The sequence below is a fragment of the Ictalurus furcatus genome, chromosome 9 (genome assembly GCF_023375685.1).
Source record: "Ictalurus furcatus strain D&B chromosome 9, Billie_1.0, whole genome shotgun sequence".
NCBI classification, from domain to species: Eukaryota; Metazoa; Chordata; class Actinopteri; order Siluriformes; family Ictaluridae; genus Ictalurus; species Ictalurus furcatus.
In genome coordinates, this window is record NC_071263.1 from 19,072,487 (window position 1) to 19,085,924 (window position 13,438).

At 40.1% G+C, this 13,438-nt stretch overlaps 1 protein-coding gene across 1 annotated transcript in view; it reads right to left on the reverse strand.

Annotated features, from left to right (window-relative positions):
* Window positions 1-11,322: 11,322 nt before the first annotated feature.
* LOC128612436 (kelch-like protein 29) overlaps window positions 11,323-13,438 on the reverse strand; it is a 71,141-nt gene continuing 69,025 nt past the window's right edge. The window contains exons 12-13 of the mRNA XM_053632608.1: window positions 12,870-13,014; window positions 11,323-11,589 (exon numbers count right to left, since the gene is read on the reverse strand). Coding sequence (XP_053488583.1) covers window positions 11,406-11,589; window positions 12,870-13,014 — 329 coding nt within the window. The 3' untranslated portion in view covers window positions 11,323-11,405. The remainder of the gene's footprint in view (window positions 11,590-12,869; window positions 13,015-13,438) is intronic.

Genomic DNA, 13,438 nt, shown 5'->3' on the forward strand with positions numbered 1-13,438 from the left:
GATAAATATCAAAGAAACATGGCTCTGAAGGATTCAGTTGAAAGTCGAACTGCTTCATACTGCTCATCTATTTTGGGGCTGGGTGTGATTTTAGCAAATGTAGCTGTGGAAGCATTTCAATCTCTTCTGCACAAGCTTTTCCCTCAGTCCCAGTTCCTGGAACAAACCCAGCACAAACAGTCCAGATGGTGACGGCTCTTCAGCCAGCTCCTCTGAGGATTTTCTGTATTGATGTATGCATAACAGTAACCCTGTTCCAAGCACCATTTTGTCTATCCACATTGCACCCCTTTTCGAATTTTAAGTGCACTAAGTACCTTACTCACACCACTCCTGTCATGATACCAGTCAAAATTATTAATTCTGAGCCACCACTCATATGACTTTTCTTTAATCCTCATCATTCAGGTTACTCTTGAGGATTCATTTCATGTTTGGCATTCCAGACCAGTCCTAATGGGATACACCTCTATATCAGATCTGGAACAGCAAATAGTATTAAGACCACACACTGTAATATGACATTGTTAGGGGGAAATAAATTGAGCCTAAAATTTAGTCATTTAAATGAACTCCAGAGCAGCTGGGGCAGGTAAGACATAAATACACTACATGACCAAAAGTATGTGGACACCTGGGCATCACACCCATATGTCCCCCATTTCTGTTATAATAACCTCCACTCTTCAGGGAAGGCTTTCCACTATATATTAGAGTGTGGCTGTAGGGATTTGCACATTCAACCACAAGGACATTAGTGAGGTCAGGTATTGATGTCAGGCAAGGCATGTCATGCAGTCAGTGTTCTAGTTCATCCCAAAGGAGTTCAGTGGGGTTGACGTCAAGGCTCTGTGCAGGCCACTAGAATTCCTCCACACTAACCTTGGCAAAACATGCCTTCATTGACCTCACTCTGTGCAAAAGGGCATTGTCACATAGGAACATGTTTGGGCCCTTCTGTTCCAGTAAAGAAAATAGAAAATTCTTAATGCTACAGCATTCAAAGACATTGTATACAACTGCGTGCTATGAACTTTATGGCGACAGTTTGGGAAGGTCCACATTTTGGCCATATAGTGTAGTTTATGATGCTGAGGAAGGATTTATACAGATTATGCTATTCATATCACAGCTGTGTCCTGGGTTGTTCATGCCTGTGCAAGTCTGATCACACAGCAGTGTTCTTCCTCTCTGGTAGTCCCTTAACAGCATCATGCAACAGCAGTGCGAATGGAGGAGAAACAGGATGGTGTCAGCCTTCTCACAGAATAGAGGTACTAATATGAGCAGAATTCTGTTGGTCATTATTAAAAACAACTGCAAAATTGTGAGCAGATTTCATAAACATGATTAATGTACAACTAAGCTACAATCTCCACATGCATGAAAGGGTTCAAAAGTCTACATTGTTGGTATCAGATGGACTCGCTGATTTATGCATTTCAGTAACTGCTGATTTGGGATTTTCATGTATGACAAAATAGTGTGGAACAAAAAACCCCAAACAAACAGTGAGTGGCAGTTCTTGGGGAGTAAATGTTTTGTTGAAGAGAGAGGTCAGAGGAAAATGGCCAAACTGGTCTGAGTTGAGAGAAAGTAACTGAAATAACCACTTGTTACAAACATGGTGAGCAAAAAAGCATCTCAGAGCACACAAAACACTGAAACTTGAACCGGATAGGCTATAACAGTAGATCACATCAAGTTCCACTCCTGTTAGCCAAGAGCAGAAATCTGAAACTGCACTGGGCACAGGTCCAACAAAACTACACAGCTGAAGATCGGAGAAACAGGTACAGGTGTTCCTATTTAGGTTCCTATTAAAACGTACACTTTTCAAGTTTATAAGCGTTCAATGCATTCATAATTTAAATTTTATTGTTATTCTAATATACCAGAAATTCCCTTGAGTTAGAGCCCGAGCTCTGGTTTGTCTGTATTGGAGCACCAGCTGATTGGACACTGAACTGTTCATGCATAAAATCCCTTTTGAACTCAGAAAACAGCACTGCATCACCACACACACACACACACACACACACACACACGCACGCACAAAGACACACAGAGATCACAAACAACAGTTATCTTTTCCCCACACTAACAAACCCATGTGCATTTTCTAGCTCTCAGCCAATAACTTCCTCAAGCTTTAGTCTTCACAACTTGTGTCATTTACATTTTGTAACTAAAATATTCATTTTTCAAATGACATTTATGTTGCACACAAACAGCAACTCCAAACAGAGTTAGTTATGTTTGGTACTGTGCAAGCTGTATACTGAATTAATGTCTGATAAAGGGCACCGTATTTTACAGATGCATGTAGACAGGTGTTAAAATTTGAGTCTGAGAAGCCAGCTATCAATTCTGTGAGAAATGCATTTCTGTATACCATCTATGTTGAATAGAAAGTTGTCTAGTAGTGATTGAGAAGCTCTATAAAGCTGAAATGTGATTCAAACACAAGCACTTCAAAATTAATCACATTATAAAGAGTTCTCTTTACAGTCAGATCTATTATAAAGAGCTAGTGATGAGACACCAGCTAGGGAAATCTATGCTAGAATAATACAGTCAAGTGCATGACACTATAAAGGGGTTGCCATTAGTTCTTTATTAAGTTCCACAATAAAGAAGTAGTGTTCAATCAGTCAGTTGGGAGCTGTTAGATCTCATGAGAAAAAATAAATCCATCCATCTTCTATACCACTTATCTGTCCTTTAGAGTCACAGGGAACCTAGAGCCTATCCCAGGGAGCATCGGGCACAGTACACCCTGGACAGGGTGCCAATCCATCACAGGGCACACTCACACATACACTACAGATACTTTGGACATGCCAATCAGCCTACCATGCACGACTTTGGACTGGGGGAGGAAACCAGAGTACCCGGAGGAAACCCCCACGGCACAGGGAGGACATGCAAACTCCGCACGCACAGGGCCACGGTGGGAATCAAACACCCAACCCTGGAGGTGTGAGGCAAACTTGCTAACCACTAAGCCACCATGCACCCCAGAAAAAGTAAATAAATAAATTCCTATGTGCTATTTGAGACATGAAAACAAAAAAAAATAATAAATGATGCCCAAGACTTACTGTTGCTTTTAACCATAAAGGTCATCTTGTGCTCATCCCAGGACACTTATTGTCAATATTCTTATACTGAACATCCATCAATCTGGTTCTACTTAACGTTTCTTCCACATGTCATCTCAGGGAATTTTTCCTTACCACTGGTTCCTCTAGCTGGATCTACATTATTTTTAAATTTACAGCTGTAAAATTACTTTGACAGTGTCTATTAATAAGCCAGTCTGAGTTTTTTTGTGATTGTTGAGGCCAAAAATGATTGATTTTGCTGCTGCTTTTTAAAAAATTTGCAAACCCAGCAGGACATGGGTCAATGATGGCTTAGCGGTTAAGGTTCTGGGTTCCTGATTGGAAAGTTGGGGGTTTGAGCCCCAGCATTGGGCCCTTGAGCAAGGCCCTTAACCTCAGCTCCAGGGGCACTGTATCATGGCTGACCCTGTGCTCTGACCCCAGCTTCCTGACATGCTGGGATATGTGAAGAAAACAATTTCACTGTGTATATGTGGTCAACAAAGACTCATTATTAAGACTTTTTGTGGAAAACATTTTGAATTGGTGAAATCACAGTTGCACGAAATTGTTATGTACGGTCTTTCGCAGTGATGTTTGTTGGTAAACCTTTTAGCTGTACTCATGTTCGATGCAAGTGAATCGAAGAGGGCTTTGACTGAATGTGTGCTGTGATGACATCACATGATGCGTCTTGGCCCAAATCTGCGGTTATTTTGAAAAATTGCGAGCTCCTCAGACTATTTCGGAGTTTGCTTAATTTTGCATTACTTTCTGTGATCACAAAATTGCTAAATCCTCGAGGGACAGATACAAGTGCTATACAAATAAAATTTAATTGAATATTACACAAGTGGTTGCAGGATCATAGTGGCTTAATGGTTAGCACATTTGTGTCGCACCTCTGGGGTTGGCGGTTCGAATCCTTCCGCCGCCCTGTGCACAGAGTTTGCATATTCTCCCCATGCTATGGGGGGTCCTCTTCCACTCTTCAACTTTCCACCCCCAGTCTAAAGAGGTGTTGTAGTTGTCTAAAGAGATGATTGGCTTTTCCTCAATTAGCTGTGCCCCGATTAGATCCTGAGCTCAGGTTGCTTTCTGTGTGGAGTTTCACATGATCTCCAGATGTCTGAATGGATTTCTGCCAACTTCCCAATAAAACAATTAAATGTGTGAAACAACTGTGCTTATACGCACATCAATCTGTGCTACTTCTCTCATCTCTTTATTTTTCATGGTACTAAGCTTCAGCTTTTTCTTTGTTCTCTTTTATAACAACAGCACAACTGTGGTTATTTCTGGTAGCCCTCCAGCAGCCTAAGAATAAGACTTTTACTTCTTCCCCAAAAGACTATACTGAACTGTATATGTATGAATCTGTGTGCTGGAGTCCTATCCAGAGTGAATTCCGGCATCACACTCAGTGTTCCTGAGAAAGGATTCAGATCCAGCGCAACCCTGACCAGGATAAAGCCATTACTTAAACCGAGTGAGAGTGTGAGTGAGGGAATATTACATTATTCCAATTTCAATTATTGGATACTGTAAGAGAAAAATGCACACTATAGAGTCAAATAAAGAAAAAATAAAATTCATTTCATGTTTATGAATTGCAATGAACACAAATTCATTCAAATTATAAAACAAATTATGCCTGAATGTGTTCACAGACATGAATTGCTTCCATGATGAAGCAACAGGGAAAAGCAAACCTGTACCACTCTGCAAAAGCTTCCTCACTTTTAATGAGCTTTAAGATTCGTTCTAATTACACGCTTCCAAGTACGACTTAAAGTAGTAACTGTTAACAGTATTTAATTGTTAACAATATTCGTCCTGAAACTGGAAGCAGAACATTTATAATCTTTTGGGGAAGAAAAGTCTTATTCTTAGGTTGCTGGAGGGCTACCAGAAATAACCACAGTTGTGCTGTAGTTAAAAAAAAAAAAAAAAAAAAAAAAAAAAGCACAAAGAAAAAGCTTAAGCCTAGTACTATGAGAAATGACTGGCAAGAGATGACAGGAGTAGCACACATTGGTGTAGGTATAAGCACTGTTGTTATTGGAGTGAGGATAAGAGAGAAAAAACTGACAAAGGTGATTGCTGAGAGAGAGAGAGAGAGAGAGAGAGAGTAATGGAAGGAATAAAAGGCAGCTGTGGAATTATCCATCTGTCCATTTGAACAGCGCTGCTGAAATCCAGTTTAATTGTGTGAATAGCTTGGTGCCCCTGCCCCTTATCTAGAGTAGCACAGTCTGTAGTCAATTTATGGTTTCAGGAAATGTTTATATTTTTCAAATCGTCATTATAAATATATGACTGATTCATTTACAGCTATCACGTGTCATGGACTATGAAAAGGAAACCAACTGAAAAATAAAGAAGGGATTAAACACGGATTTATAAATGTTGTGATTGTGTCAGTAATGAAGGCCATCGTTGCTCATGGTCACATGTCCCTTTTGATCTCCTTTTATCATTTGTGCAAATAAGCAGAGGACAGTATAGGCTTAAAGGCCTGACAATGAACACTGTTTGAAGAGCAGACATCCGCTCCTTTCATATAACATTTACTTCCTCCTAGCTTTCAGTCATGCCAATAGATCCCTACTGTTTGTTCAGGACTAATGTCACATTATGTTTATCCTATAAAGGGGATTTTAAAATAGCCAGCTTGTCTGAAAGCAAACAGACAGTGGTGAGGATGCCCTAAAGGTGATTGCTATGTCAACAGGAGTGAGAAGATAATATAGTGACCTTCATTATGACAAAATGTACAGTGCTGTGAAAAAGTTTTCCCCCATCCTTCTGTTTTTTTTTTTTTTTGCATCTATCTCATACTTAATTGTTTCAGAAATTAAAACAAAATCTAAGATAAAATAAAGGCAACTTGAGTATACAGAAAATACAGTTTTTAAATGATAATGTTATTTATTGAAGAGAATGAGTTCTCTTTCGAGTCTGGTTCTTCTTGAGGTTTCTTCTTCATGCAATCTTAATAAGCTTTTCCTTGCCACCATGGCCTCTAGATTTCTGTAAACTTGCTTTGTGATGATGCCTATCATTAAAAACACTAAAAGAAAAACCCTGAAAATTTTATTGAATATGCAGTGCTCCTTCACAACTCCAGGGTCTGCAGTTCAATCCTGAGCTTGGGTTAATGTCTGATTGGAGCATCACATTTTCTGTGTGGGTTTCCTCTGGATTCTCCAGTTTCCTTCCATGATCCAAAAACATGCCCATAGGTGGATTAGCAACATTAAATTTTCTGTAGGGGTGAATGTCTATGTGCATGGTGCCCTGTGATGGACTGGCATCCCATCGAGGATATATTTCCACCTCGCTCCCAGTGATCCCAGGATAGGCTCTAGGTCCAATACGACCCTGACCAGAATAACGCGTTACTGAAGATGAATGAATGAATGAGTTGAATAGTCTGACTGAAAATTTAATCTTTACATTTAGGAATGTTGTTTTGGCTTCACGTCTCATATTGTAAGAGTTTCTCTCTGCAGTTATTTCAGACAGCAGAATTCCCCTTTGTCTGATGTTCCATAATCTCCTACAGTACCCCAAAGGAGACTGACTGATTGCAAACATAGGATTTCACCCTCATTTTTTTCTCCCACGTGGAAAATAAATTGCTGAGGCATTTGAAAGTATTAGAAACAGTAAATTTTCAGTACCATTACAGCCCGACAGTAATAGTATATTGTGTGTAAACAATACTGACAGGAGGAGGGAAAATGAATGACTGAAATAAACAGGTCTTACTCAGCCGAGCCAAAAGAAATTAACTGCTTAATGTAAAATAATGTTTCTACTTTTGAGTCATTGCAAAATATGTCATTTCTTGTACTGCATTCATTTTGTTTAAAATATATATTTTTTTGTTGTTGTTGCTCTGCTTTCTGTTAAGTTGATCCTTGTATGTCTTGTATGCGTCGTCACAGTCAGTCTTGCATTCTGAAGAATGATAGAGCGGGGGCCAACAAAACTTCCAACAGGTTTAAGAATATATGTAATATCTAATGCGAAACATAAGATGACATTAAAGAAGTCCAGAGCAATATTTTCTCCAGAATTCCTCACCATACCCTTGCTTGTAATCTTAAGAAATGGTATGCAAGTTGTAAGATGTGACTTTTCCACTGATAACATTTTTCAATTTCTCCTTCAAGAATGCAAACGAATATTACTGCTGGTCCATTGAGCGAAGAAGGGTTTCAATAAAGGAATAATTATCCTGCTCATCTGTCTTCACAATTCCATTATGGAAAATGTGTCTGCGTCTCAGATGAAGGTCAAACATCCATTCCTGAGGTGTCCTTGTCATGTCATCCAGTGCACTAAGAGTCTCAACAGTAGCATTCTTATTTACCCCTTAATTACTGCTAAACTGCTGTTGGAAATGGAGATCGAATGAAAGGATGTCATCAAGAAAAAAAATATGAGCGAAATAGCTGACACAAAAGCGCCATTGCTTTAAAAACCATTGACAACCATTCTAGTGAGGCATAATTTGTATCACCCAAAGCAGCTAGCTGAAGCACTTCTGCATCAACCTGACTGAATGCCTTTTTGAAGGCATTATTGTGTTCCGTGCACAAAGAGGATGAAAAAGATGCTTATTTGGAGAATGATATTAAATGATTAGCAGTCACTGCTGCTGTGTGGAGGAAAAAAAAGTCCACAGGCTGTTTAGCGGACAAAAAACGAATCGATGCATTGCTCACGCTCTTTTATCTTAAATAAACATAGCATTCATGCATAGGCAGGTGTTTACTCGTTCAGATAAGATAGAGGTTTTAATGAGAAATATTAACGTGAGAACACAAGTGAGACAATGTGTTTGCTACCCTGGATCACTGGTAAAGATATGATTAAATGCTTTTTACATAGTAAATATGAAATTAGGGATTGGAAAGCATGAAGGTTGAATAACAACAACAAAAGACAAAATCAAAATGTACATAGAGACATGAGATCCTGCAATATGCAATTAATAATTAAATTATAAATAAATAAATGGCACACTTATACAATGCTTTTATCCAAAGCGCTTTACACTGTGTCTTATTCACCCATTCACACACACACACTCACACACCAATGGTAGCAGAGCTGCCATGAAAGGCGCTAACTTGCCAACAGGAGCAACATGGGGTTCAGCGTCTTGCCCAAGGACACTTCGTCATGTGGAGTCACGTGGGCCGGGAATCGAACCGCCAACCCTACGATTAGTGGACAACCCGCTCTATCAACTGAACCACAGCCGCCCCATTAAACTTGGGAACATTTGTGAAAAACTCCAGAGCCAGGCTGTGTTCCTGAGTGTTTTGTTCATGGGGTTTCAGAAACACTGCCACAGGCAACATTGACCTTTTTGTATAATGAATCATGAACATTTCACCTAGTTTTTCTGATTGACTGATATGATCCTAGAGGCAATAACAATTTCATAATCATCTGCGAAAAGCAGTTTTGATACTGTGTAAGCATCTCTCAGGCACCGTTTGGCATTTGGCATAGATATTTGGATGTGTTTTTCCCAGTATTGGTCTGTGTGAGTCAGACTATTGACGGCAAGACTGAGTAACACAGAGCTATTGAATTCTACTGTAGGATTATCAATCCAAATGAAACCTAGTGCAATATTTATTCCTTAGACGCTTATGCTAAAAAAAAGGCACCAAACAACTAAAAAGGTGACAAAAAAATCTTCTTGCTACAATGAAAACAGGTACAGGGCTCACAGTGAGCTTTGGTGAGTATCCAGGATTGTTAGGAGAGGACGGAACAGTGACAAATCTTCTATAAAGTTTGCAATAAAAAAAAAGGCAACACCCAGAAGAGATAAGGTTCACAATCACTAGCTAGTTGATTTAAATGCCAGCAAGGGGGTGATCGCTGAGTTTGATTGCTGGTTGGGTGCTGGCTTCTCTAGCTGAGATGGAGATGGAGGCTGACAGGTACAGTGCTGCCAGCTTCCGGTCAGACACATTAATGGCACACCAACCGAGACTGTGGCATGGACTAGGACAGTCTGTTATTAACACAGCCAGGCTGATAAAACAGCAGAGAGGAACTGGTCCAACATTGCACAATATGGTGCACAAAGCTGGGGGTTGTGAGGGTGGAGGTGATGTTGTGCATGGCCAGTTGCCTGACTGTGTGATTCTTGTCTAACTTCAAAGCAGAAAGAGATCTGCTGGAATGAAGTGTCTGTGATGGTGAGATAAAACAACAATATTGTACCAGGCAAAATGTCCAATATCAGTTTTGAGCAGAGTTTTTGCAGTTCCAGATTGCCAGCGTTTAAACGCCATTAATTTACTCATATTCAGTAGTACATCTTAGTGTACCTCTTGTAAATCCATACACAGTCTCTTGAGTTGTGCAAAAGAAAAGTTCGGCGATTGCAAGTTGAATCCTGACGATGACATGTAAGGGCATTAGACTAGAGAGCAAAATTGGATGTGCTTTCTGAGTGGGAGGGATGGCATACTCTCTCGCCTGTCAATAACGGTGACACTAGCCAATCATGGATGTCTGTGGGCTCAGTTATGCGGAAGAGTGTAGATAGCACTTTCCTCCGAATGTGCTATGCTGCCTGCTGACATAGCTTTTGCAGCAGTTTGAAAAGACACAATAGGCTGGCTTCACGTGTCTCAGAGGAAACACATGTTAGCCTTCATCCCCCCCAGTTGATAGCTGTCATATGAAAGTGGAGACCTGGCTCGTGGGTGGGAAATAGCAGGTGACCAAATTGGGAAGAAAATTGGAAAAACACACATACTTGTATTCTCATTGCAATATAGTTCATTTATTCATGAATTATTTCATTCATAAATACTCAATGAGCACTTTATTCCGGTCAAGGTTGTTGTGGATTTGGAGAAGGAATACACACTGGATCGGATGCTAGTTCATCACAGGGCAGCAAATTCACCAATCCAATACTGGCATTTTTTATGAGGTAGGAGGAAACCTTGAATACATGGACGAAACCCAGACTGCCATGAGGAGAAAATAAACAGTAATTGTCAGGACTGTGAGGTGCCAAGACTACCGACAGGTACACTAAATAAAATAAAGCAAACACACCAAACTCATTAGGAATCAATTGTATTTGACTTATTATTGTTCTAATTAATGATGAGGTACTCTCATTAATTGAAACAATAACATATGTGGCAATGACCAATTTTTTGTTACATAACCATTTCAGTAATATACTATACATTTGTCTAGAAACAACCGTCAACACTTCAGGTTCCTAAAATAAACAATATTTTGTCTTCTTCCCTAAATTACAGAGAATCCCATTCTGTTCCACCGGCATTCCAAGAACGCTGCCAGACTCGGCAAACAGCAAGAAATGAAGGTAAAAATATCACATTTTTGACATCACTCTGACCCCCGAATTATTTGTGCTTTGGCAGGGTGCAAGAGAAATGTGCATTAGTTCAGTGTGAAACCCCAACTTGTAGACCAGCCCAGGTTGGGAGTCCAGCTCAGAAATGTGAAACCCTATTCCTTCCAGTGCAAACGACAGAGTTCGTGAGATCATCTCCTACTACAGTACTACTGTTCCAGGTTCAGCTCCTGGGGAAAAAGGAATGCTTTTTTTTTTCCATATTTGACACAAACACACTCCATTTTGAAACATAATTCACTATAGTACTAATTGCTAAGAATTTATACCTGCAACCCAAAATTCAGCACAGAGTAAACACTTCATATTTTCCCCTCATTATAAAGATGTACGGTATGTTTCACATCATTAGAGTCAGAACTGGGCCGAGTCCTTCTTGAAGAAGAAAGAAAAACAAGAATATTGCTACAGTGATGATTAAAACCAATGGAAACCGTTTAGGAATCGGGCAACTACAATGATTACTCAAAGAAGTGAAATTTGACCAGAGCGACAAAAAAAGACAGAGCTGTGCATTTGAATTGAAGTGGTGATGGAGCGTTAAGGCTTGTGCCACTCCAGACCTTCAGCGCCAACAGCTTGAATTGGTATACGTTACACAAAGGCACCTTGTTGAGTCAGAGTGCCTGCTGTAATAAAGAGTTTCTATATTCCATATTGTTGAGAGTAGGGAGAGATGAAATGGAATAGGAGAAAATGAGAGATACAGAGAGAGGGTAAAAAGGAGCTAAAGGAGATATTTCACAACACTTCAATGTCAGCACTGGTAATCCTGGGGCAGTGAGAGTGTGAACGAGGGAGCACAGAATGAAGGAGTGTGCAAAGGAGGCAACAGCATCCTGTATTACTCAGCTCCAACATCAGCCACTCTGAATGTACTTCTTAATGACCACACAGCCATGCCTGAAGAGTGGGCATGGCATGCTCTGTTGCAGTGTCCAGGCATTGGCGCAGGGGTCAAAGGCCTCCATGTTGCCCAGCGCCGGACCCTCGCTGCTTACAATGCCTCCTGTAGCGTAGATTTTCCCATCCAAAATTACGGCACTGCTCAAATCAAGAAAAACACAGAAATGTATGAGAGGAATGGAAATACTTGATCTTCATGATGCAAGACATCAGCTAGATGAACATGGACAATTCTATTCTCATCATTTCTACCACTTTTTCCATGAAACGTTACGGCATGGACATGGATGCACCATCCTGGAAAGAATAAATCACTCATTTCCTAATCTCCTGCTTTTGCAGTGTTCATTTCACACTCTCAGCATGCTTCTGAATGCTAATGCAGAAAACTCTCAGCACTGTGACTGGAACCGACGTGCCATTTCTGGGAACCATACAGTATGTGTAGCGCAAACACACAGCAGAAGTGCAGAGAGACGTGCATGCGTGTGAATGCACACCAACGTACACACGCATCCATGCTCACGCAGTTACGTTTTGGAGATGCGGAGAAGAAGCAATTGTTCCGCGGCTCATCCACGCTTCATCTGCCACTGAGCTAATTACTCTCTCTGCTGTGAATACCAATCAGCGCAGGAGACAGATGCAACCCAAAGCTTAACCCAAGGGACTAGAAATTAATTCTTAGAAGTGCAAAGTATTTCTATCTCTCTCTTTTAATTTTTTTTTTTAAATCAATGTAATTTATATCCTTATCCTTCTAGGGTTTCCCCCCCCCCCCACACCAATATTTCAATATTTCTGAAATGAAAATATGGGGACTGATACAGGATAAAACTGCTTTATTTAACTGCTTTTATAACTGCTTTTTTGCTGTGAAATGGAAAAACAAGCAGGCAGAAGTGCCTTTGTGTTCTGACAGGGAATAGTCTTGAAGCTAAAGAATGAAAATGTTTCCGAGCACTTGTGCCCTTTGCAACATCACTGATCTTTCACACCAATCAGCAGAGAAAGCTGTGGATATGGATGAGACTATCAAAAGCACCTCAATGGCGTGAAAGACAGTCAAGTGCATGTAAGAGGCTTTGGTACTATTTAAAACTACTTTTGATACAGCTTTCTTTCTTCACTTTTTCAGACAAGAGGCCAACTGCAAGAGGCAGTTCACTGTAATGGATCCTCTCAAGTTCGTAGCTCTCCACAGCAAAAAAACACAATGACCCAGTGAGGTAGACAGCTGCATTACATTTATGAAACGCATGACATTTTTAGCAACACTGGGTTTATAGGCAGAAAGAATAAATGTATGCTGTCTACTAGAAGAGCTGTCAGCACGGATATTACAGACATTAATGCATCAGAATAGGCGTGAGCCGCGGGTAGGTTGTATTGACTGTGGGTCAGCCTGAACTCATTACCTGCAGAACTGCCTTGAGTGGTTCATGTTGGGTCCTGCTTTGATGTTGCCTTTCTCAGGGTCGTAGATAGTTGTAGCTCTGGCATATGCTCCTCCAAGGATGAAGATAAAGCCATTGAGTGTTACAGCAGGTGCATACTTGTTATCTGTATAACACACACATGCAGACACACAGAAGGAGAGAGAATTTTACCTTAGAAAACTAGACAAGTTAAGTCTGGAATAAAACTCTTCAGGGCGTGCTGTTATAGGAAAATAATCAACAACTGAGTTAATACATTTATTTTTCCAATAACAGCATGTCTTGAAGTGTTGTATTCCTCTTATAGCCATGCAATTTGTCAACTATTACAATTTTAATATATTAAAGAATGACATTTCATACTTTTAACCTTTTATAGTTACATTTAATGATGTGGAACATCCGCAAAGCAAGTTAGACCCCATAATCACTTATGCTGTTACAGCTATAAACAGTTGTTCCATCACCAGCCTCTCCTACTTGCCCACTAGCCTTTTTCTTGAAGTTAATAAAACAAAAAACACAGCTTGTCATCTTACCCTGAAGAC